The following is a 25,677-nucleotide window of genomic DNA, read 5'->3' as shown; positions in this document are numbered from 1 at the left end:
CTTTACCACTGAGCCATCAGGGACGCCCCTGGGAAGTCAGTAGACCAAGGGCTAATTCTGGCTGTAATAGCTTAAGGATATCAATTTTCTTTTGTAAAAATTGGTATGCTGCCGGCCTTATTTGGCTCAGAAGGTGGATAACTAAACTATAAATATTACATAGTTTTTTTTTGTTAAAGGCTTCAGTAAGATGCTACAGATGTACCACTCAAACACCAGCTGGATTTTTAAAAACTGGATTAAAAATTCAGGTAGATTTAAAAGTTATGGTGCATAATACCACAAGATTCAGTCATAGCTTCTGAAAGGTGAATAACTCAGATGGTTTTGATTTCTTCATAGCATCATCAAGACTTTCTTATTGTCATGTATGTGAAATGTTTTGTTTCAGTGTGGTTTTAGCTGCATTTCCCTAAAGATGAATGAGACTGAGAATCTTTTCATGTGCTTATTGGCAATTTGTATATCTTCTTTTAAGAAGTGTCAACTGGTCTTCTGCTCACTTAAAAACTGAGCTATTTATCTTTTGATTGTTGAAGTATAAGAGTTCTTCATTATTATGGTTGTTATAAGACATGATTTGCAAAAACATTCTCCTATATTGTGGGCTGTCTTTTTACTTTCTTGAGAGTGTCTTTTGAAGCACAAAGGTTTTTAATTTTGATAAAAGTTCAATTTACACTTTTTCCCTTGTTATCTCTACTTTTGGCATTATTATCTAAGAAACTACTGCCTAATCCAAGGTAACAAAGTTTGATACCTATGCTTTCTTCTGAGAGTTTTACAGTTTTGGTTCTTATACTGAGCTTTAATCTATTCTGTCTCACTGCTGTTTTAACTTTCCTTTTTTTGGACTTGTCTTTTGCTTATGGTCTTAGAGACACCTAATGCTCTCTCTTAGAACTGCAGTCCCTATTTGAAATTGGCTTTTCTAATTATTTCTAAGATTTTAATAAAAGTCCTTATGATTGTCTCATCAATGCCATTGGTTATGGTGGGGATATTCTAACAATGAAGTAATGAGACAGGTTTATAGGACTTTTTCAAGAAAGCTGTCCTCAGTGTTTTATTGAATAAACTCTTTTAACAGATACCTAGCTCTTCAAGTCAATTTACCACTTTAAAATAACAATGATTCTTATTTCCATTAGTTATTAAAAAAACAAATCCTATTGGTAAATGGAAAGTGAAGTTACGACTGGTAAACTCTTAAGTGGAAATCTAAAAGTAAGTGAAAGGAGAAAAAAAATCAGATAAATTATATCCTGCAGTTATCCTATTTTGGATAAAATGCCATGATATCAACATAACTAACAGAAAAGAACATATTTTTGCCTTTCAATCAGATACTAGCTTGAACATGAAGTGGTCATAAAGAAAATGTTTGCCAAGGGCACTTTCCAAACACATTTATTATGTTTCATACAATAATAGCAAAAGTACTGAGAACAAAATAATAATTTAACTGTTAGATAACTTACCTCCTTATGAGGGTCTTTATGTGCTTCAAGTGTTTTCATGACAGTCAATTCTGCATAGTTTTTAAATCTTGCTGGTTGATGCCTTAGGATTTCTCTTAAAACCTTCAATGCCAAAGCCCTGATTGTAGGCTAAAAAGAAACATTTTAATGTTGTAATGCAAGAAAAGTTATGACCAACCTAGACAGCATATTAAAAAGCAGAGACATTACTTTGCCAACAAAGGTCTGTCTAGTCAAAGCTATGGTTTTTTCAGTAGTCATGGATGGATGTGAGAGTTGGAGTATAAAGAAAGCTGAGAGCCGAAGAATTGATACTTTTGAACTGTGGTGTTGGAGAAGACTCTTGAGAGTCCCTTGGACTGCAAGGAGATCCAACCAGTCCATTCTAAAGGAAATTAGTCCTGAATATTCATTGGAAGGACTGATGCTGAAGCTGAAACTCAGTACTTTGGCCACCTGATGTGAAGAACTGACCCACTGGGAAAGACCCTGATGCTGGGAAAGATTGAAGGCGGGAGGAGAAGGGGACGACAGAGGATGAGATGGTTGGATAGCATCACCGACTCAATGGACATGGGTTTGAGTGGACTCCAGCAGTTGGTGATGGACAGGGAGGCCTGGTGTGCTGCAGTCCATGAGGTTGCAAAGAGTCACACATGACTCAGCGACTGAACTGAATGCAAGGGTCTTAATATAGGTTGAGGGAACTGTAGAGAACTGCATAAAATATGTGGTATATTATGTAATCAAGCTTTCACATCTCCAGCTGAAAACTTACACTTCTCAAAGAAATGAAGAACCACTAGCTCTTTTAAAAAAAATTTTACTTCTGAATAATTGATTGAAATATGCAAAAAAAGTTACATGTTTTAATAAAAATTTATGTCAGCAACGTTTTTCCTGTCGTTAATTGCTCAAAATCATTGATATACTTGGTTGAGAAGAAAAAGTATTTTATGGTGAAAATTTCATGCACACTGAAGCAGCAGCAAAGACTTATTTCCCCAAATGCCAAATATGTGTAGTGTTTGATTAATAGGCAATGACAGGCAGCTCAAGACACAAAAACAGGCTATTGTTTATATGTTCTGCCACTTACCTCTTTATCCCCAAGGGTTTCAAGCAATAAGAGTAATATCGTTTTGAAGTGTTCATCCCAAACACTGAAAGATTCTTCCTGTGTCAGTTTCATGAGTTCATACAGGGCGATTTTTCTTTCTTCTACGCGTTCATTATGGTTAGACAACTCCTTCAACAACTCTGCAACCAGGTCAGAATGGTCTAGGGAAAGATCTGTCATATGGACATGATGTTAATTCTGTGACTTTAGAGGGCAACTTTCATTTTCACAAGGATGGGGATGATAACTTTATAACATCATGAGACACAAACAGAAAGTTGGTCATAAAAAAAGCAAAGAAAAATGACTAAGATTATTTTCCATTTGTCATCCCCAAAACCTCAATGCTAGCTTAAAACTGTTATGATAAAAATTCATGAGAGAGAGAACTGTATAATGAATCCCCAATCATATTATGAACCCCCATCACCCAGACTTAAAAACTAAGATTTTACCATTTTTATATCATCTTTGCTCCCACTCTCACTTATTTTTCTCAAATATTTCTAGCAAATCCCAAATGTATCATTTCATCCTTACTCACTTCAGCATGCATTTCTATGTTGTCATGCCAAGAGGCTCACAGGGTTTAGGTACTCCATTTTTAGCAATACCAATAGTGATCACTGGATTTAACCAGTAACAGCTTGATCCTACCATTGTAAAGTTCTCTGTCTGTCAATCTCTGAATTAAAGATTTCACTCACTGAAGGGGCTGAATTAATTACTTTATTAGGAGTTAAAAATGTGTTGTAATTTTTCTGAGCGTGAGTTTGTCAACTAGTGCTATTCTGATTACTCTGAAAAGGAGTTCAATATTTCCCCTTAAATTTCAGAGTCAAGATTTTGGGCTCAGTGGTTATCAAGGAGTTTTCTGCTTTCTTTTTTAAAAGTATAATTATGAACTCATTAATTTTCTGAATATTAAAGGACATGCTGCTTATTTTTCAACAGTCATCACATAATGCTTTGAGTTATCTTTGTAGGAAAGACGATTCAATCCAAAAGTTCACTTCAGAACATTACAAAACACCAGAGTTCTTCCTAAATTCTTTTGATGATAAAATACATGATAAATTCAGGTTTTAAGGGACGTGGGCAGGCATTTGCGTGAGCTGAGCTCGTGCCATAGATTCCTTTCCCTTCTAACCCCATCTCTGGAATAAAATAACCACAGACCATGGTGCCTGAGCCTAGAAGGTCCACCTGGGGTCACCGCCTCTCCAGGAAAGATGTCTGACACCGTGGAGCCGTATGCTCTGTGGCTCTGCTCAGCACGAGCATTCTAGTCTTCTGGAGAGGGTCACAGCCAACAAAAGGAAAGGTTCAAGAGGAAACTGCACGTTTCCCTAAAGTGACCCTGGAGGTTGTAGCCTGCCAGATGGCTCATTACTGGCCCATAATAACAGACACTACTGTGCACATCCTGCTGGCTGGTTGGCCACAGACCGAGAGAATGCCAATGGCCTGACATTACAGATCTCAGGGAGTCTACAACTACGGAAAGGAAAGCTCTATTTCACTTAGGAGGACTCAGAAATCTGAAGGAAGGAAGCCAAGCTGAACTACCGGAATGGATAGATTCCCCCCCCCCCACCTTTTGGCTGCACCCCATGGCATGGAAATCTTAGCTCCTCAACCAGGCATTGAACCCATGGCCCCACTCAGCACTGGAAGTGCCGAGTCTTAACCACTGAACCTCCACTGAAGTTCCCAGATGACTTCTATTGGAATAAAACTAACAATGATAGGGAAGGGAAACTGAACCAAATAAAATGACAACACTTAGTGACTGTAAAAAAGGAAGTGTGTTAGGACAGCTTTCAGGGAACTAGAATAAGAGCACTAAGAACCTCTGATCCCCAAACACTCATACATGGTAGCACAGAATGTGCCTACTGAAATTATCCCTTGAGGTAATCTGGAAAGAATAAGCACTGAGGAGAACCAAATTAGGATTTTGGAAAATTAAGAAGAGTTTTTAAGAAATGCAGAGCAAAATCATGAAAAATAAGAAATTTCAAAGATCTTAATTTGGAGAAAAAAAAATAAACTTACAATAAATTCATCTGTTATAGACCAACACTAGAACAATGTTGCTGGTTTAACAAGAACTTCTGCAGCAGGATAAATACATCTACAAACTCCTCAAGAATCACTCCTGAGAAGTTACATTATCAGACTTTCAAAGATGTCAGAAAATCATTCTGATTAAGAGTGTATTTTATTTCAGCTGAATAAAGGGAAATCTCAAGAAAACGCTTTGTTTCAAAGGAACTCAGTTCTCTTCTTCATGAATACAGGCTTTGTAATTACTCTAGAAGATAATTAGAAATGATTTGTCACAGATAATGGTCTGGACAGATGACTGACAGGAAAATAATTTCTGCCAAAGAAAGGACAAATTATTTGTTGATAAAGTACAGTCAACCGTATTTCCTCTTCTAACACAGAAAGGCATTGTGGTTCTGCGAAAAGAACAGAGGCTCACGAGTCTCACCAAGTCTCTCTCTCTCAGCTTTTGTGGGACAGGAGCATACTCTTAATTACTGTGGAGGCCAGGTTTTCTTATCAGTAGAACTGGAAAATGGCACCCACCTCTTAGGGTCAGAATGAGAATCTGGGTCTAAAACATGAGTTTCTCTTGAATAACAGTATTATCCTCACCAGAGATAGTATATATTCTGGAATATTACAGTCCCTGGTGAACTTTACAAAGGTCATAATTAGAAGTGGCTATGAGTGGGTTTGTCTTGTTATTTTGATAAATCTATCACTAATGTATGTATCTGTCAGTGACATGTACAGGAACATCTGAGTAAGAGAGATACTTAATAAGAGTATCTCAGAGTATTAAAACAAATTTTCTTTCGTAGAAACTCCCACTTGAAGAAAACAGTTATCTCCTAACAAAGGTCCGTCTAGTCAAGGCTACGGTTTTCCCAATGGTCATGTATGGATGCGAGAGTTGGACTATAAAGAAAGCTGAGCACAGAAGAACTGATGCTTTTGAACTGTGGTGTTGGAGAAGACTCTTGAGAGTCCCTTGACTGCAAGGAGATCCAACTAGTCCATTCTAAAGGAGATCAGTCCTGGGTGTTCTTTGGAAGGACTGATGTTGAAGCTGAAACTCCAGTACTTTGGCCACCTGATACAAAGAGCTGACTCACTGGAAAAGACCCTGATGCTGGGAAAGACTGAGTGCAGGAGAAGAAGGGGACGACAGAGAATGAGATGGTTGGATGGCATCACCGACTCAATGGACATGGGTTTGGGTGGACTCCGGGAGTTGGTGATGGACAGGGAGGCCTGGCGTGCTGCGGTTCATGGGGTTGCAGAGAGTTGAACACGACTGAGCAACCGAACTGAACTGAACAAAAGTTTTAGATTGTGAAAAAAAAAGAAGAGGAGAAATTTTACTTGGGGCCAGGGTATAAAAGAAAAATCAAAACAGCAAAATTGAGGTCAATATATTAAACAGGATAATGTCAGCAAAATTCACAATAATGTCAAACAAAGTCTTCACCTCAGATTTTAAAAAGGAAACAGACAATAAATGAAAAGAACTGCTGCACAAAGCCTGGAGAAACTACTATTTTGGTTTAGTAGGAGGCTTATCCATCTTTGAAGAGTGTTTACTCAACATAAGAGGTCTGGCTTATGTTTCAGAAGTCAATCAAGTATTATGCTGTGAAGAAATAATGTTCTCAAATTCGGAACTATTCAACCCAGTTTAGGTTTCAGCTAATTTCCAAAGATATTTTCCTTTAACAAATAGGAAACAGATGATCTTTAGTAAAGGAGAAGAAAATTAGAGTAGGGGGTGATCTTGCTACGCTGTCACAATTTTGGCTTTGTGATGTGATATTTGTGATATATCGAGTCTCTTTTAACATGAGAAGTTGGTAAAAACACAATTCCTCAATCTCATAAAATGAAGATATTTTTTCACTCATCAAAATTATGGGCCTGGGGACACATTTATGGGCAGAGTAAGGAGGGTTTCCACATGTGAGAAGGGGAAAGCTAGGGGTTTCAGAGTTCAGCCAGAATAAGAAGCGTGTCCCCATGTAGTGGCAACCAGGTGTGATCTATCAAGAGCCCAAGCAGAAGGGCACTGGGTATCAGTGTCCACGTGGAAGGAGGAGCCCGGCAGGGTGAGGCATACATGTGTGCAAGTGAGGAAGTGGTGGTCGGGATGGAGAATTGGCTGCACACAGGAGGGCTGATCAAATAAGTAAATGCACTAAAGATAACGGAAGTCAGGTTTCTCACAGGGGTTATCAGCATGTAAAGAGAGAAACTAAAATTAATCTCATGGTACTAGACTGGAATTGGAGTTATTGGTACAAACATACAGCTTTTGACAGATACAGAAATAGATACATATCAATGCATACATACTCCTTAGCTCTAGTCACTTAGAGGAAGTATAACAAGTGCCCAAACTTTAGTCTTAAAAGATCATTTTCTATTAAAAGAAACGAAAGATTGATCCTTGGAGAAATGGTTGGTTCCAGGACTGAAGTAAGGACAGTGTAAGATTATGCTGTGTCAGAACGTAAGGATGGGTACATGTTAAAAGGACACAAAGCCAGCTTAAATGGGATCCTGGTGGTCAAGTCAAGGACAACTTGAGCATCAAAATAAAGAATGATAATTAAACATTATAACCCATTGAATACAACAGGAAATTATGTGTCTATACGTAAGTTATATGTCTATACTTATAAGAAGGTCATGTTGCATTTAGTCTTCACGTCCCTTTCAGTGTTCAGTCGTTTCTTGGTTTTCATGACCGTGGCACTTATAAAAATTAAAGGCCAGTTATTCTGTAGCATTTCCCCCAATCAAGGTTTGTTTGATGTTTTCTTATGATCAGATTTAGATTATGTGCTCTTGGCAGCAGTATCACAGAGGTGATAGTGCATCTGGTGATTAACACACGATTTCACTTTGCCCCAAGGCTGGTGATATAACTTTGATTACTTAATTATGGTGCTGCTCCTAGGCTTCTCCACTGTGAAGTTACCCATTTTGTAATTAGTAGGGTTTTTTTTTTTTTGGGGGGGGAGGTATTTTAAAACTGTAAATATCCTGTTTTTGATTTGTTGTTGTTCATTCATTCAGTGGTATCCAACTTTTTGCAACCCCACGGACTGCAGCGCACCAGGCCTCCCTGTTCTTCACCATCTCCCAGAGTTTGCTCAAACTCATGTCCATTGAGTCAATGTTGCCATCCAACCATCTCATCCTCTGCTATTCCCTTCTCCTCCCGCCCTCAATCTTTCCCAGCATCATGATCTTTTCAAGTGAGTTGGTTCTTCACATCAGGTGGCCAAAATACTGGAGCTTCAGCTTCAGCGTCAATCCTTCCAATGAATATTCAGGGTTGATTTTCTTTAGGGTTGTCGGGGTTTGATCCTTCTCAAGAAGGAACTGTATTCACAACTTTTAAGCTTTTGCCTGTTTTGAAATAATACTTGAAAAAACAGCAACCCTATACATAGACACACACATAGATGGGAGATGAAGCAGCTGTGACCACTGTGCATAAATAATATAAAAAGAATTAAGTTGTGAAAGCTAGGTCTCCATCACCAGGCTGCTGGTATGACTCAGGGATCCAAGGCACGTTGCTGCTATGTCTGGTTTATTCAGACACTCCTGTTATGCTGCTATTGTGACTAAACCTCAACTACATATGACAGATTAAAACACACCAGAGTGCATAATGGTCACAATTTTATAGATTCTTATGTAATTTAGGGAATTTGGTATATTGTCATAATTTTGCCTTTGTGATATTTGTTATATATTCAGTCACTTACTATGACCTGTTGGTAAAAATATGATTCATCGATACTGATATTGATTACTGCAATAGTAAAGAAATACAGAAGTGAAGAGATCTTCCTACTCTTCAAAATCAGAAAAATTAAAAAACAAAATTGAGAGCTAATTTTTCACTCTTCCTAACAATTAAAGAAATTGCTCATTAGGATAATCTATTTTATACCTATCACAATGATAAAACATAAAAACACTTAAACATTCTGGATTGCTGAGGAAATCAGTATTACTTAAACTGGCCATGTGTTTTTAGTTGGTAACTGGTAGTAACTCTGAAAACTTAAGGCTTACATATCCTTTAATTAAGCAATTCTATCTCTAGAACTCTCTTAAAATTATCTGTATATGTGCACAAAAGTTTATGCAAAAATAACTTCACTGACAGCAATACTGAGGGAATAAAGGAATACCAGAAACTATTAATAGCTAATTACAAAATCATGAGGCAGTTTTGAAGGGGAGACTTTCAAGTTTATCTACATATAGTTACATATTACTAAAGATTAATTAAGCCTTTAGTTCAATAAAGAAGTAATGAATCACGTAATTTACAGAGGAAATATGCAATTCCTTATTATTAAAAACAAAGAAAATACTATTTGCACTGTTTTACACTTTATAATCAGTTTCTATGTATCTTATCCAAACCTTACAGCATACTATGATTAGACCCAGACTTCCCTGGAGCTCAGATGGTAAAGAATCTGCCTGCAATGCAGGGGACCTGGGTTCAGTCCCTGGGTTGGGAAGATCCCCTGGAGAAAGAAATGGGAACCCACTCCAGAAGTCTTGCTTGGAGAATTCCATGGAAAAAGGAGCCTGGTGGGCTACAGTCCCACCAGGTCTCAAAGTCTGACACGTCTGAGCACGCACGCACACATGCACGCACACACGCACGCACACACACAGCTTAGACCTAAGCCAACTCCAGTCCCACCAGGTTGCAATGTCTGACACGACTGAGTGCACGCACGCACACACACATACACACACACAGCTTAGACCTAAGCCAACTCCAGTTCCACCAGGTCGCAATGTCTGACACGACTGAGTGACCACGCGCATGCACGCGCACACACACACAGCTTAGACCCAAGCCAACTCCACACACACACACACACACAGAATGGGTATCCCTTTAAAGGGTTTTGTCACTCTGTATAAACGTTAATAACTAAATGAAACTGTAATTGGTTTCAGTTGTTCCTGGGAAAACTAAAGTTTTCTTCATTTCAAGGATGATCTTAGGATGATTAATCTGTCTTTTATTATGGAGAAGAAAACTACTAAACCAATAGAAATGAGCTCCTAGAAGATGGCAGAGAACATTCCTAGCCTCAGAGATCCTTCCTTTTTAGGGAATTACACAAAAAGAACATGAATATTCTTTTGCATCTTGATTACCAGTCCTCTGAACACAGACAGGACATACCATCAGGAAACTGGTCAGCATCATCATCAAACATGGCTTCCTTGAGGGCAGACTTGTTGAAGGGACTCATGCTATCTGAATAGTTATATGGATTATAGTCTCGGGAGCGTGGAGAGGAGTGAGCAGGCATTGAATGGAGCAGTGAAGCCTTATTATCAAGGGCTGTTTGGCTTGAGTCAGTAGCATCACCTCCTGCTCTTGGGTCAGACATCCCAGGACCGCCACACATCTATTAATGGGAAGAGGAAGGCATAGCAAATTAAATCATTTCAAATATCTGTTTGAAAGTCTAAAAAGGTATTTCCCTATTGCTTGAAAGGCTATTTTGAAAAGATAACAAAAACCAGCTGAAAAAAATTAAGTAATGGAAATCCACATGATGATGAGCTAAAACTTACATTCAGAAAGTCAAGTTTACTAGAAAAGATGTAAAGAAACCATAGCCGTAAGGGCAAATAAGAATCATGAAAGAATGCTGTCTCTATTGGTTCCAAATAGGAAAAGGAGTAAGTCAAGGCTGTATATTGTCACCCTGCTTATTTAACTTCTATGCAGAGTACATCATGAGAAACGCTGGGCTGGAAGACGCACAAGCTGGAACCAAGATTGCCGGGAGAAATCTCAATAACCTCAGATATGTAGATGACACCACTCTTATGGCAGAAAGTGAAGAGGAACTACAAAACCTCTTGATGAAAGTGAAAGAGGAGAGTGAAAAAGTTGGCTTAAAGCTCAACATTCAGAAAATGAAGATCATGGCATCCAGTCCCATCACTTCATGGGAAATAGGGAAACAGTGGAAACAGTGTCAGACTTTATTTTTTTGGGCTCCAAAATCATTGCAGATGGTGATTGCAGCCATGAAATTAAAAGACGCTTACTCCTTGGAAGAACAGTTATGACCAACCTACATAGCATATTCAAAAGCAGAGACATTACTTTGCCAACAAAGGTCCGTCTAGTCAAGGCTATGGTTTTTCCTGTGGTCATGTATGGATGTGAAAGTTGAACTGTGAAGAAAGCTGAGTGCCGAAGAATTGATGCTTTTGAACTGTGGTGTTGGAGAAGACTCTTGAGGGTCCCTTGGACTGCAAGGAGATCCAACCAGTCCATCATAAAGGAGATCAGCCCTGGGATTTCTTTGGAAGTAATGATGCTAAAGCTGAAACTCCAGTACTCTGGCCACCTGATGCGAAGAGTTGACTCATTGGAAAAGACTCTGATGCTGGGAGGGATTGGGGGCAGGAGGAGAAGGGAACAATCGAGGATGAGATGGCTGGATGGCATCACGGACTCGATGGACGTGAGTCTGAGTGAACTCCGGGAGTTGGTGATGGACAGGGAGGCCTGGCGTGCTGCGATTCATGGGGTCGCAAAGAGTCGGACACGACTGAGCGACTGAACTGAACTGGACTGAACTGAACTGAAGGACTTCTACAGTTTCCTTATCAAGGGCGGGATCAAATATACACAATGTGATTAGCAAGTTCTATGCCAGTAAAAGATACGAAACAACTTTCATTAGAAACAGAACTAAAAGCTGCCAGATTTCATTATCAAGGTTGTAAATTCTATAATGACAGTATGTTAATAAAGTATAAGAAAACCGAATTTAAAAAGGCCTACTTAAGGAAAAAGAGGCCGCAAAGGACAGCATGACTTTTGGAACGCTGCATGATGGAGTTTGGGCACATTAACATAACTTATCAAAATACCAATTACCACCATCAATATCACCATTACCACCATCTACTGAGCAACCATGTGCTATGCCAGTAGGAAGGTGTTCTACAAATATTCTTTAAATATTTACTGTACACGTATTCCATGCCAGGCATCATTACTGGCATTGAGAATATATTACTTAACAAACGAAAGAATGCTGTCTATCCTCATGAAGCTGACATTCTATTTGAGGGACAGAGACATTAGGAAAATGTAATGAGTGAGTTACGTATGTGGTACAGTAGGAGGTGAATCTCAAATGGCAGGCAAGGGCAGTATTAAAGGGATCTGAGTGCCAAGGCTGCAGGTGAGTCAGTGTGGGAAGCCATTGCAGCAAAGATCTGGAGGAAATGAGGAAACTGGCCATGGCTCTCTGGAGTAAGAATGTTTAAGGCAGAGGGGGCAGCCAAGACAAAGGCACTGAGGCAAAACGCATGCCCTGCACGTTCAAGGAACAGTGAGGAAGCAAGTGGCTAGAGCAGAAGAGAGTAGTAGGGGATGAGGTTGGAGAGGTGGAAAAAATTCTACTGTGTAGACTGTGGCTTGTTTCTGAAGACAGACGAAAAAGATTTCCTGATGGACTCAGTAGGGAGGATGAGAAACTGAGACAAGATGAGGACAACTGTCTGTCCAAGGTTTTTGGCTGAGCAACTAGCATTGTATCAACTGAGAGAGAAAAGAACAGTTTGGGGGAAAGATCTGGAGTTCAAACAGAAAGCTAGATGTATGAATCTGGAACTCAGAAGAGAGGTCTGGGCTGGATGGAATCACATGATTTATTATATGCATAATAATTTTTTAAGGTATGCAGTAACACCCCTAGTTTCCTTAGGCAGACATGAGGTTTACAGATGATAAACTGACTAGTGAGTAAATGGCAAACTCATTCCTGCCAGAATCCGCTGCTTGGCACTGCCCCTGCTCCTCTAGGAGGGAAGTCTCAATTATGCAGTGATGCTTCCTAACCTCTCACTGCTACCACACTCAACTTGTGAGGCAGGGAACCTCAAATATGAGTAGTAAGCAGGGTTTTGGCAGTCAGTTTACTGGCCCATCTGCCATGTAGGCACGGGGAGAAAAACAATAGCAGGAAAGAAGTCAGGAGGCAGAGAAGGGGGCCCTTTAGAGATCTGCTAAAGTACCGCAGCATTCTACATTTGTGCAAACACTGACAAACCACAGGTTCCACAGGAATGGTGGGATAGCCTGTTCTTAGAAAAGTGTAAGATGTCAGAGAAAAGTTGGAAGTAGAGTAAAAAAATATCAATAGCTCTTTATACAGTGGCAGAAATAACAAAATGAACAAGATTCACAAATGTTAGAAAGATGGGCCAAAACATTCTTAACTGGAACCACATCAACTGATGAAAATATCACCACACTGAACAGGAATTTTCAAAAAGTCTAAACACTTTGTTTTGTCCTACAAGAGCCGGGATTTGGCCGATGTTCTGGTCCTCTGCTCTTTCATAATGCATGTGCTTTCGTAACTATACTGGCTTTCATCCTGGTTCTCAGCTGGACAAAGCCTGATCCCATCTAAGTGTCTCTGTGCCTGCTGTTTCCTTAATGGAATGCTCCTCTCCTAGATCACGTATGGCTCTATTCGGGTCTCAATGCAAATGTCATCTTTCCTCAGCACTAATCTCTATCTGAAACTCCACAAGGAACTTGAGGGCAGCATCTATGCCTTGTAAATCTAAGACGCAGAACAGAGCCTGGAGCAAGGCAGGTACTCAGTAAATACTGAGTAATTGACTCCTGGAAGTTTATATCTGAAAGTGACAGAAAGCAAAGTTTAAAAACAAAATTTAAAACTCTTAATGAAAATGTGTGCAATGTAAGAATATTCAAATACTCACTGAATCGCCATCATCTTTTTTAGAATCTCTTTTCAATGGTTCATTCATATCTTCTTGACTACGGAAGCTGAAATTCTGAATTGCTTCAGTGACACCTCTAAGAGAGCTATAAATATCTTCAGAGTTCATATTTTCTGTGTCATAATCAAAAGCACTATGAAAAAGACAACAATTAATTTTTGTTTCTGTGTAGTTTTAAAATACAAATACATCTGAGGAAATGGCACAGGATGTTTATATTAGAGAATGTATATGTTCTAAAGCATAATTAGCAAAACAAAACCTGACAGGTACAAATGGCTAAAGAGTATGTGCCGGGAGCCAGTGTGAGGAACTCCGCCCGTGGCAAAGGTCACGAAGAAGGAGGCTCGGCATACGCACCCCTTTTAAATTTCTTAAAACAGCCAGATGCAGCTCAGTCGCAAGCTTTTGAAAGCATGTTCCCCTGTTTGCTCATCAAGGGCAGTTTATAGTGACTCTATAATGCACAGCCCTTGACAACTGGTTTTTCTTTTCACCTTAAAAACTTTTTTTACTTTTTTAAATAGCTGAGAAAAAAATCGAAACACATTTCACGACACAAGAAAATTATATAAAACTCAAATTGTGTGTGTGCGTGCATGCATGCTCAGTTGCGCCCAACTCTTTTGTGACCCCATGGACTGTAGCTCGCTAGGCTCCTCTCCATGGAATTTTCCAGGCAAGAATACTGGAGTGGATTGCCATTTCCTCCTCCAGGGAATCTTCCAGGAATTATTTTGGAATGTAGCAATGCTGATTTATTTAGCTATTGTCTATGGCTATTTCACACTACAACAGCAGAGTTGAATATACCTGACAAAGACTACCCTGACTGCAAAGTCTAAAATATTTACCATATGACTCTTTACAGAGTTTGCTAACCTTAGTGGGTACTGCTGGAAGAGGAGATAAATACGTTTTACACAAATACATAAGATGACTGAGAATTTTTAACATAGAATATAAGTGTTACTGATATGAATTCTTTTTTTTTGGCCACATCATGAGGCATGCAGAATCTTACTTCCCTGACCCCAGGGATGGAACCAGTGCCCTCTGCAGTGGAAACAGAGCCCTAAGCACTTGACTGCCAGGGAAGTCCTACTGAAATATGAATTCTATAATCAGATTCTAAAATTCAACTCAGTCTGGAATTTAGCCATCATAATCACATATGCGCAGGCATGGAAAAAATATGATGGTAAGTCTGCAATATGTTTTGCAATATAATGAAACATATAATTGTAATGAATATGATGAAGAATATGGTACATGGCTAATAACAAAAATCAAGCTGACAAGGACAATAATGGCTACTAAGCCATTTTTTAAAGACCAGGAGAAGGGAAAAAAATGTTAATCCATTAATGAGGTAATTAATAACTTCTGAAATATAGCTCATGTGGGATATGCTCAAGTGTGTGAAAATTTCACAAGTCTCATGAACAATCTCAAGATCACATTTTTTTCCTAAGAAGTATACATATTGCCATTTTATATTGAACCCTTCCCTATATGTTTTTCTTTATTTTTACATTTTTTTGTCTATAAACTTAATTTTGTTTTCTATTTTTAACAGGTGGTTGGCCGATATTAGATCTAAATTTTCATTATAACTTGATCTCATCGTTTATATCAACTTTTATAACTGAAAGACAACTGGAAATTAATGGATTTATATAGCTTATCTGAGAAACAGTAACTATGGTATTTAATGTTTAATTACTGCTTGTTGTTTTCCAAAAGCTGTGTCCATAAGTTTTCCTGTCACTTACAAGAAAAAGAATTCCATATCCTATATATTATTATCATCTAAAGGGTTCATTTTGGAATAGACCGAACATTGTTTTAATTTGCTAAGTTTCTATGTGTCCAAGACATTTTAGTTAAGCAGTAATCAACTGCTTAACTAAAGCAGTTGATTTATATTGATGTCAGTTTTTCTAAGAATGGGAATCTGCAAATACAAACCATGATGGTAAACAGTCCTTTTATTACCTTGGAGATAAAGTATTCTGTGATGTGTTGGTAGGAGAAGTAAGAGGACTGGACCAGTTGGCTGGTGACCGTGGTGTTGGTCTTGTCAAAGGACTTCCCATGGAACCCTGATGGACAAGAATCAAATAAACATGAACATATGACAGGCTCTTAGGGAAGCCATATAGTCAAGATGTTGAACACATGAAAGAGCCAGATTTATATCAATAGGTCATTATTTTATGTATTTAAAAAAATAAAAAAAATTTTTTTTTTTTGTCTATGTAATGAGATAAGTGGGATCTTAATTCCCCAACCAGGATCAAACCCACACCCCTGCACTGGAAGCACAGAATCTTAACCAATGGACCAACAGGGAAGTTCCCAGGTCATTATTTTACTGTTCTCTTTTAATTTATTATTAAAATTCATTTAGCTGTGTTGGGCCTTAATTGTGGCATGCAGACACAAGTTCCTCCAAGTTCCTCCATGGAACATGGAATCCCAGGTTCCCTGACCAGGGATTGAATCCATGTTCCCTGCACTGCAAGGCGGATTATTAACCACTGGACCAGCAAGGAAGTCCTTGCTAGGTCGTTATTTTAAAATACTCATGTACGTATCTCTAGTTTCTGTGGGGAAAAACTTTCTTGCCATTCAGCTATCTAGCTCTTTAAGTTCTTTGTTGTTGTTGTTATCCTCAACTATTCCTTCTCCTAAATATTACAACAATCTTTTTTCCTCAATAATTAAACAAGATTCCAAATTAACAATCTTAAATTAGCTTCCTGCCCTAAGCCAATTCCTTCCTCCGATCATTCAGTTCAGTTCAGTTCAGTCACTCAGCCGTGTCCGACTCCCTCCGACCCCATGAATCACAGCACGCCAGGCCTCCCTGTCCATCACCAACTCCGGGAGTTTACTCAAACTCACATCCATCGAGGCAGTGATGCCATCCAGCCATCTCATCCTCTGTTCATCCCCTTCTCCTCCTGCCCCCAATCCCTCCCAGCATCAGAGTCTTTTCTAATGAGTCAACTCTTCACATCAGGTGGCCAAAGTATTGGAGTTTCAGCTTTACCATCAGTCCTTCCAAAGAACACCCAGGACTGATCTCCTTTAGGATGGACTGGTTGGATCTCCTTGCAGTCCAAGGGACTCTCAAGAGTCTTCTCCAACACCACAGTTCAAAAGCATCAATTCTTCGGTGCTCAGCTTTCTTCACAGTCCAACTCTCACACCCATACATGACCAATGGAAAAACCATAGCCTTGACTAGACGGATCTTTGTTGGCTAAGTAATATCTCTGCTTTTTAATATGCCATCTAGGTTGGTCATAACTTTCCTTCCAAAATTTCATGGCTGCAATCATCATCTGCAGTGATTTTGGAGCCCCCCAAAATAAAGTCTGACACTGTTTCCACTGTTTCCCCATCTATTTCCCATGAAGTGATAGGACCAGACACCATGATCTTCGTTTTCTGAATGTTGAGCTTTAAGCCAACTTTTTCACTCTCCTCTTTCACTTTCATTCACAAGGCTTTTTAGTTCCTTTTCACTTTCTGCCATAAGGGTGGTGTCATCTACATATCTGAGGTTATTGATATTTCTCCCGGCAATCTTGATTCCAGCTTGTGCTTCTTCCAGCCCAGCATTTCTCATGATGTACTCTGCATAGCAGTTAAATAAGCCGGCTGACAATATACAGCCTTGACGTACTCCTTTTCCTATTTGGAACCAGTCTGTTGTTCCAGGTCCAGTTCTAACTGTTGCTTCCTGACCTGCATATAGGTTTCTCAAGAGGCAGGTCAGGTGGCCTGGTATTCCCATCTCTTTCAGAATTGTTCACAGTTTATTGTGATCCATACAGTCAAAGGCTTTGGCATAGTCAATAAAACAGAAATAGATGTTTTTCTGGAACTCTTTTGCTTTTTCCATGATCCAGTGGATGTTGGTAATTTGATCTCTGGTTCCTCTGCCTTTTCTAAAACCAGCTTGAACATCTGGAAGTTCGCCTCCAATCATTACAATCACTTAAATTTTGTTCCTCCTTCAGTTTGATTTACAAATGATTTTTACAAAGACATCAAAGAGGTAAAATCTGGTCATATTAGCAATTTGCCTATCTCTTAAGATAATAATAAAACAATATCTTCTCCTTTTATGTTTTTAATTTTTAGTTTTTGTCCCACGTAGCTTGTGGGATCTTAAGTTTCCTGAGCAGAGAGTCAACCCACGGCCCTGGCTGTGGAAGTGCAGAATCCCAGCCACTGCACCACCAGGGAATTCCCCCTTTCCATTTAAAAAAATAATTGAGTTTGGTCCCAAGGAATGGTTCTCACATTGTTTTCCCCTTACACTTTACCTTACTCCTGACATAAGTGCATCTGCTTTCTCCTTTATGCATTATCAAAGGTATTGCCCTCTTTGTCTTTTTAAAACCCAAGTTCAATTCTTTGGCATATTATGCAAATAGTTCAATACCATTTAGATATAACACTAACACTTCATTTACTCAGATCTTACTTCTCCAAAACAAACTCTTGTATTATTCAAGCACCTATAGACTGACAAGCCTGTAATTATTAAATGTGAACACGTCCTTTAAAGTACGACCCTCCTTGGGCCTGTTATTCCTAGAATAAGTCATCCTTGCTGGTCCTCCAATAAAGACTGGTTCATCTAAAGAGCATGTTCTAATTCTGAGGGCTTGCACTGATCTAAGTTCTCATCTAAGTTCTGCTATATTTCACTTTCCTTGTTCATATCGTGGTCACCATTCACCACCACCCTAATGCACACCAAATAATAATAGAAAAATTAGAGGCCTAAGGACTATTCTTTCCAGGACAATATTTATTTCTGCTCAGGAAATGCTGCCTAATGCAGATGCAAAAATTACATATTAGCATCAAAGTTTACTTCACGCAAAAAAGAAAGCAATTACTGTTGTTAACCATCCATCACATTAAACAATGGCCAAAAAAAAAAAAAAATAAAACAAGTGAAAAAAGACCTGGGTTCCATTGCCAGTGTTTCGAAGGTGATTATGAAGAAGTTTGGTAGCACCATCCTGAAAAGTTTTTGGTAAAGCTCCTAATAACATTGTAAACTCTGGGGTATTGAGTTCAAATAAGGAGATCAGGACTGACTGTGCTGCCTAGAAAACAAAGACAGACAAGAAGCAGATGAATATATTTTGGTTACTCAAAGGAGATCATTTTCTTCATTCAGCATTTCTGTTCAACAGTGCCAGACCACTTTTCCTAGGGAAATAGGATGTTCCTACATGCTTTCAAATTTCTTTGCTGAAACAATAAAAAACATTTTTTTGACTATTTGTTTTTTGAAAAAAAGAAGGGATTATGAAAAGTATAACAAATATGATCTACCAAGGGCAATGGTCTTGGCACCTTTGTTGAAAATCAATTGGCCACAGACACGGGTTTCCTTCTGGACTCTCAATTCTACTCCATTGGTCTTTATGTCTGTCCTTAACCCATTACCACACTGCCTTGATTACCATTACTTTGTATTAGGTTTTGAAGTCAGCAAGTGTAAAGTCCTCCTACTTGTTTTTTTTCCCCAAGGCTGTTCTGGCTATTACGGGGCCCCAGGAATTCCATTATGAATTTTGGAATTAGCTTCTCAATTTCTATAAAGCCAGCTAGGATATGGGAGGGATTACACTGAATTTATAGATCACTCTGGGGAGTACTGACATCTTAATATAATAAGTCTTCTTATCCAAGAAGACCTGATCTTCTCATCCAAGAACATGGGATGATTTTCCATCCTAAATTTCTTTCAATATTGTTTTCTAGTTTCTACTAGAAACTCTGTGCTTTGTTAAACTTATCACTTTTTAATCTTCTTAGTGCTATTTTAAATGGAATTGTTATCTTAATTTCACTTTTGGATTGTTCAAATGTTTAGAATACAACTGATATTTGTGTATTAATTTTGCACCCTGCAATCCCACTGAATGGGTTTATTAGTTCTAATAGTATTTTAGTGATTCTAAAGGATTTTCTATACATAAAATTATATCATTTGCAAATAGAAATAGTTTTTCTTTCCTTCTTTCTTTTTTGTCTCTTTCATGTTCTTTCTCGTCTTTTTTTTTGGGCGGGGGGGTGGAGAGTTGTTTTTTTCAGCTCAACTGTCCTGGCTAGAACCCTACTACAGTGTTGAACAGAAATGGTGAGAACTGACATCTATCTCTTGTCCCTGATTTTACAGAGAAAGCATCCAATCTTTCACAGTTAAGTAGCTGTGGATATTTGGAGTTGCCCTGTATTGGGCTTAGAAAGTTCCCTTCCCTTGTTAGTTTGCTTGCTATTTAGTCTTAATCATGAGAGATGTCAGATCTTGCCAGATGCCTTTTCTGATGAGATAATCATGTGGTTTTTGTCTTTTTAGTATTCATATGGAGCACTATAACAGATTTTCAGATGTTAACTCAACCTTACATTCCTGTGATCAATTCCACTTGGTCTTGGTATGTAAGTCTCTTTTTTATGTTACAGAATTTGGTTTGCCAGTATTTTGTTGAGGATTAAAAGTGTCCATATTTGTAAGAGATACTGATCTGTAGTTTTCTTTTTGTGTGTGATGTCTTGGTCTGGGTTTGTTACCAAGATAAAACTGCCCTCAAAGAATGAGTTGGAAAGTGTTCCTACTTCTTATGGTTTTTAAAGAAGAGTTTGAGAAGAATTGATATTAATGTCTGGTAGAGCTCACCAGTTAAACCATCTGAGCCTGGCTTTTCTTTTTGGGTGGTTTTTTGATTACTAAATTAATCTCTTAACTTGTTCCATCGACTTTTCCAGTTAGTTTTGTTAGTTTGTGTCTATCTAGGGATTTGCCCATTTCATCCAAGTTTACCACCTTCTAGTATACAATATTGTAGCATTCCTTTATAATCATCTTTATTTCTGGAAGGTTAGTAATAAAATTCTCTCCTTCATTTCTAATCCTAGTAATTTCAGCTTTCTTCATTTTTCTATCAATCAAGCTACAAGTTTGTCAATTTTGTTGATCTTTCCAAAAAACACAATTTTTGGTTTCATGAATTTTCTCTATCATTTTTCTACTCTCTATTTTATTAATTTATGCTTAATCTTTTTTGCTTGTTTGGCCTGATTTTTAAAATTGAAGTACTCTTTTTGCTATACAATATAAGTTACAGGTGTATACTATAGTGACTCATATATTATAACTCACTTATACTTATTATTTCCCTTGTACAATACATCATTGTGACTGATTTTATACTTAAATGCTTATACTTCATCATTCTCCACTCCCATATTATCCCTCTCCTGCTGGTAACCACTAGATTGTTCTCTATATCTGTGAATAGAGTTCTTTCTTATTATATTCACTAGTTTGTTAAATTTTTCAGATTCCGCACATAAGTGATATCACACAGTATTTGTCATTGTCTGATTTATTTCACTTAGCATAAAGTTCAACCATGTTGCTGCAAATGGCAAAACTCTAAAACTCTGCTCATTTTTACAGCTTAGTAGTATTCCATGGTGTGTGTGTGTGTGTGTGTGTGTGTGTGTGTGTGTGACCTCTTTATCCTTTCATCTGTTGACGGACACATGTTGCTACCATCCATATCCTGGCAACTGTAAATAATGGTGCTATGAACATCACTGGTGTGTGTATATCTTTTCAAATTAATGTTCTTGCTTTTTTTAAAAAAGATATATACCCAGGAATGAAATTGCTGGGTCATATGGTAGTTCTATTTTTAGTTCTTTGAAACTAAGGACCTATTTTCACAGTGACTGCACCAATTCACATTTCCAACACCAGTGTGGGAGGGTGCTCTTTTCTCCACATCCTTGCTAACACTTGTTCTCTGTGTTCTTTTTGATGACAGCCATTCTGACCGGTGTGAGGTAATCTCTCTTTGTGGTTTTGATTTGTATTCCCTTGATGATTAGTGATTTTCAGCATCTTTTTATTTGCCTGTTGGCCATCTGCATTTTCTCTTTGAAAAATAGTCTATTCAGCTTTTCTATTTTTCAATTAAGCTGTTTTTTTTTTGATGTTGAGTTGTACAAGTTGTTTATATATGCTGGATATTTATCCCTTATCAGTCATTTGCAAATATTTTCTCCCATATTCAATAGGCTGTCTTTTGTTTACAGTTGTCTTTGCTCTGCAAAAGCTTTTAAGTTTAATTAGGTCCCATTTGTTTTTCTTTTATTTCCTTTGCTTTGGGAGATGGAACCAAAAAGCACTATTGCGATTTACGTCAGAGAGTGTTCTGCCTATGTTTTCCTCTAGGATACTAACAGTATTCAGTCTTACATTTAAGTCTTTAATCCATTTTGAGTTTATTTTTGTATACGGTCTTAGAGAAGGTTCTAATTTCATTCTTTTACATGTAGCTGTCCAGTTTTCCCAGCACCAGTTATTAAAGAGATTATTTTTTTCCTCATTGTATATTCCTGGTTACTTTATCATAGTAACATACATTGACCACTTGTGCATGGGTTTATTTCTGGGCTCTCAGAATTCTGTTCCATTGATCTGTGTGTCTATTTTTGTGTCTGTACCATATTGTTTTGATTACTCTGGTTCTGTCAGTAGAGCCAGATATAGGATGCAAGAAACGAATGATTAGGGTTGAAGAGGACTCTCAGGAAGATGGTGAAGAGAACAGAGGGTCTAGAAAGGAATACCCCAGAAAAGAAAGAACCAGTGTTTTTGAGCATATGGAAAATCTCAGCCATGAGCATGTGGCAGAGATGTTGAACCTATTAACACTTAAAAAATATGTTGGGGGGAGAAACAGGACAATGAAAACCAAGGCAAATTATTAACACTAGGACAAAAAAGTTTCCATAAGGAGGGAGGCAGTAATTAACCACTTGGTGAAAGAATTAATACTTCCACAGTCAAAATTAAATCTTTTCTACTGATTACCAACAACTGATTCATAAGTATTTTGAAGGTTATGGGGGAAAGACATAGGCTAGGATACTGGAAAGTAAAATCTTCATTTACAAAGGCAGACAGACAGATACACATAACTGAATCTATCAACAGGTCAGTAAATAATGCCCAAAATTAATACATCAAGAAACAGTACAAACTCTTATTTGAAATACATAGGTAAATGCAAGGGAAAAAATTCTGAATGGCTATAAGAGTAGAGTTAGGAGGACTGTGGCAAAGACAGCTATTTTTGATTCTAAGTTTGAAAATTATAGTCACATTAATTGGATAAAATTTAAAAGAGGATTTTTTTAAAGGTTTTTATATCACCAGGTATATAACTCTATGCTAATGGGTAACATCCTGAAAATATTAGTTTCCTTAACTGGCAATCTAAAATGACTGATTTGCTTTTCTAATTTATCTTCTGAATCTTAAACGAAAACATACCTTCCGAACATCGGAACTTTTGGGCTCGGTTGTCCAAGTGATGACCCGAGACACTGCCAGGCGAGTTTCACTGGAATTTACAAAATCTCCTGGATCCATCTGTTTGGCCAGAGTTTCTATGTATTTGAGGATAGCAACCTTCACCTATACAGGGATGCACAGAGAGAGAGGACAATCAGCTGGGCATTGTTAGGCAGTAAGAACACTTGAGAAATAGTTAGGTAATAATTTTTTTTTAAACAAATACAAAATGAAAAAGCATCAATAGCAAAAGAAAAGTTATACATACAACCACCTACCTATCAGAGGTACAAGTATATGATAATGTGGCTTTTTTCCCACACATAGCAGAATTTATAAATTTTATTACCCATCTTTGAACAATGGTTGAAGACTCTCTTGATAAGATTAGACACTTCTCCTTTAGTCTGCCTTCAGAGCTTAGAGCTGACTCTTGTCTAGATCTCCCCGGGAACCAGTCTTTATACATTGAAGGATAATTTGCCTCTTGGGGAAATGAACCAAAGAGTTTTGGAAATAAGGTGTTATACATCCAGTAGGTAATCAAGTGGATAATCAAAGTGGGCAATACAGGTTTTTGATAAATATACATTAAGGCTCCAATGAGACCAGGTTCCTTAATAGGTCCATCAACTGCTAGAACCACCTCTCAAAAGCTGTGACAAAAAAGCTTTACAGAAGGACCACTGGGGAAGAGACAACACTTATTTGCATAAAAGAAGTATAATATATGAGTTTAAAAAGTCTTACTATTCTCCTAGAAATTCTTGATGTGTGGGTGACATGGTAGGTAGGAGTGTGGTAGAATGCAGGCTTTGAAATCGGCAAGAGGTGGGGCAAAGCACACATGGTCCTCTCTTAGATGCAGCCTTCTTTACCCTTCGAGTAAGCCATTATTAAATCATCTCCCCTTTCTCGGTATGGCAGGGTAGAAAAAGTTAGAGAACCACTGTTTTTTAAAGTCACGTCTAACATTCTAGATTTCTAAATAATGATTCTCTAAGACGTTATCAGTGCACTTTAGAAATGGCACCTTGCAGAGTGTACAGTCCTTGGATACAGCAGACTCTAAACACATACTAAATGCTGATTTGCAGACTTAGAAAAAGGAAGGTTTAAATCTATGATTAAAAATAGCAACTTTGAAAAAATATTGTCAAAGATTAAGGTAATCAGGTATTCTGTACTCCTTCATCCCCTATTATTGATCTTATTATTGATCATTTCTCTCACTCAATCCAAATAAGGTCTCTGGGAAGTACTATGTCAAGTTAATATATAGAAGTAATAAGTTAAACTTCTGACTCTTCAACATTTTCCCCTCTCTGCTTCCAGTTTAAAGAAGATAGAAAGCATCAACTTATTGTCTTCATTTCATAATAAACGATTTTAAGAAGTAACTATAACTGTAAGAAAATTTTTTTTTAAAGTTAATCCAAAACCATCCTGAGTAAATCATACAGTGATGAGGGAAAGAGATGTATGGTTAATTTTGAGTAGCAAGCCCAACTAAATCATGGCAGCACATAATATTCTGGAGTTTTAAGCCACATCATCTTCTATTGGTAAGACCAGCTGAAAGAAAGCTAAAGTAAATCAAAGAACAAACATCAATGCATTTTATTTTTTGAATATATTTATTTGCACTATGTGAGATTTAATTAGTACCATGTCTTGGCAATTTATAGAGGCATGTAAAGTTTCTAAAGAGTTTCATAGAATAGGTGTGTTTACTATACAAATAAACAAAACAACCATAATACATATATAATCATTTGAAAATTTATATTTTGGTAGTATATTTCAAAAGGTTATAAACATCGTCTGTATTTTTAATAACATAAACATGCATTCTTCTTCAGAGAGGAGAAACATTATAGTTGCTAAGGTGTGTATAATTCTAAACATATTTCTGAAACTCAAAAAAAAAAAAGTCAAAAAGTTCCATTTATTTGAAAAATATTACTCAAACAGAATCACTCTGTATGCCCTCTTTGTCTATTTTATTGCTTCCTTTTTGACATCTGGCTACATGATAGTCTGTGAGAAATATAAGATTTTATCTGAAAGATCCAGCACTTTTTAAATAAAGAATTTTGGTAAATCTCATACTGAAGTTATTTGTGTTTTTCTATAATCTGTTAAGTTTTTAATTCTTAATCCTGTCAACCATCTCAAAGTTACTTTTATTTTCAGCATAAGGTATAGCTCCAATAAAATTCCTTTTTGCTATCCTAAGACATCAATTTATGGGTGTCTTTCCTCTACAGTGACTTTCCCCTACAGCTTTATGTGTATACGTGTGTATAATATATAAAAGCCATACCTATGTCCATATAATAGATTATGATATATACATACATATATTTACATAGACTGTTTCTCTAAAAGTCATATACACATACATATTCCCTCATAAATATGAGGTAATATGAGGTAAATATTCTTTACCTCAGTCAGTAAAGAATCTGCCTGCAATGCAGGAGACCCAGGTTTGATCGCTGGGTTGGGAAAATCCCCTGGAGAAGGAAACGGCACCCACTCCAGTATTCTTGTCTAGGAACCCCATGGACAGAAGAGCCCGGCAGGCTATACTGGTTCATGGGGTTGCAGAGCTGGATGTGACGGCGACTAAGCACCGTGACGTACGTACGTGTGTGTGTGTGTGTGTGTGTGTGACTTTCAGAGAAACAGTCTTCAGTACGACATTTCCTAAGAGGGAAACTAGTTTTATACTTCCCACTGTCTTTTTCTTCAGGCCTTTAGCAACCCTT

At 37.7% G+C, this 25,677-nt stretch overlaps 1 protein-coding gene across 18 annotated transcripts in view; it reads right to left on the bottom strand.

The window, feature by feature from the left end:
- The window catches only part of CLASP2 (cytoplasmic linker associated protein 2), a 176,243-nt gene that overhangs the window by 7,026 nt on the left and 143,540 nt on the right, over positions 1-25,677 (bottom strand). For all 18 annotated transcript variants that reach the window (XM_040246288.1, XM_040246293.1, XM_040246289.1 and 15 more), the window contains 7 exons: positions 22,883-23,026; positions 18,489-18,632; positions 15,493-15,599; positions 13,474-13,627; positions 9,887-10,115; positions 2,581-2,774; positions 1,482-1,610 (listed from right to left, as the gene is read on the bottom strand). In XM_040246288.1, the coding sequence (XP_040102222.1) occupies positions 1,482-1,610; positions 2,581-2,774; positions 9,887-10,115; positions 13,474-13,627; positions 15,493-15,599; positions 18,489-18,632; positions 22,883-23,026 (1,101 nt within the window). The remainder of the gene's footprint in view (positions 1-1,481; positions 1,611-2,580; positions 2,775-9,886; positions 10,116-13,473; positions 13,628-15,492; positions 15,600-18,488; positions 18,633-22,882; positions 23,027-25,677) is intronic.

This window comes from Oryx dammah, unplaced genomic scaffold (assembly GCF_014754425.2).
Source record: "Oryx dammah isolate SB20612 unplaced genomic scaffold, SCBI_Odam_1.1 HiC_scaffold_9, whole genome shotgun sequence".
NCBI classification, from domain to species: Eukaryota; Metazoa; Chordata; class Mammalia; order Artiodactyla; family Bovidae; genus Oryx; species Oryx dammah.
This window is presented reverse-complemented; position numbering and strand designations above follow the sequence as displayed.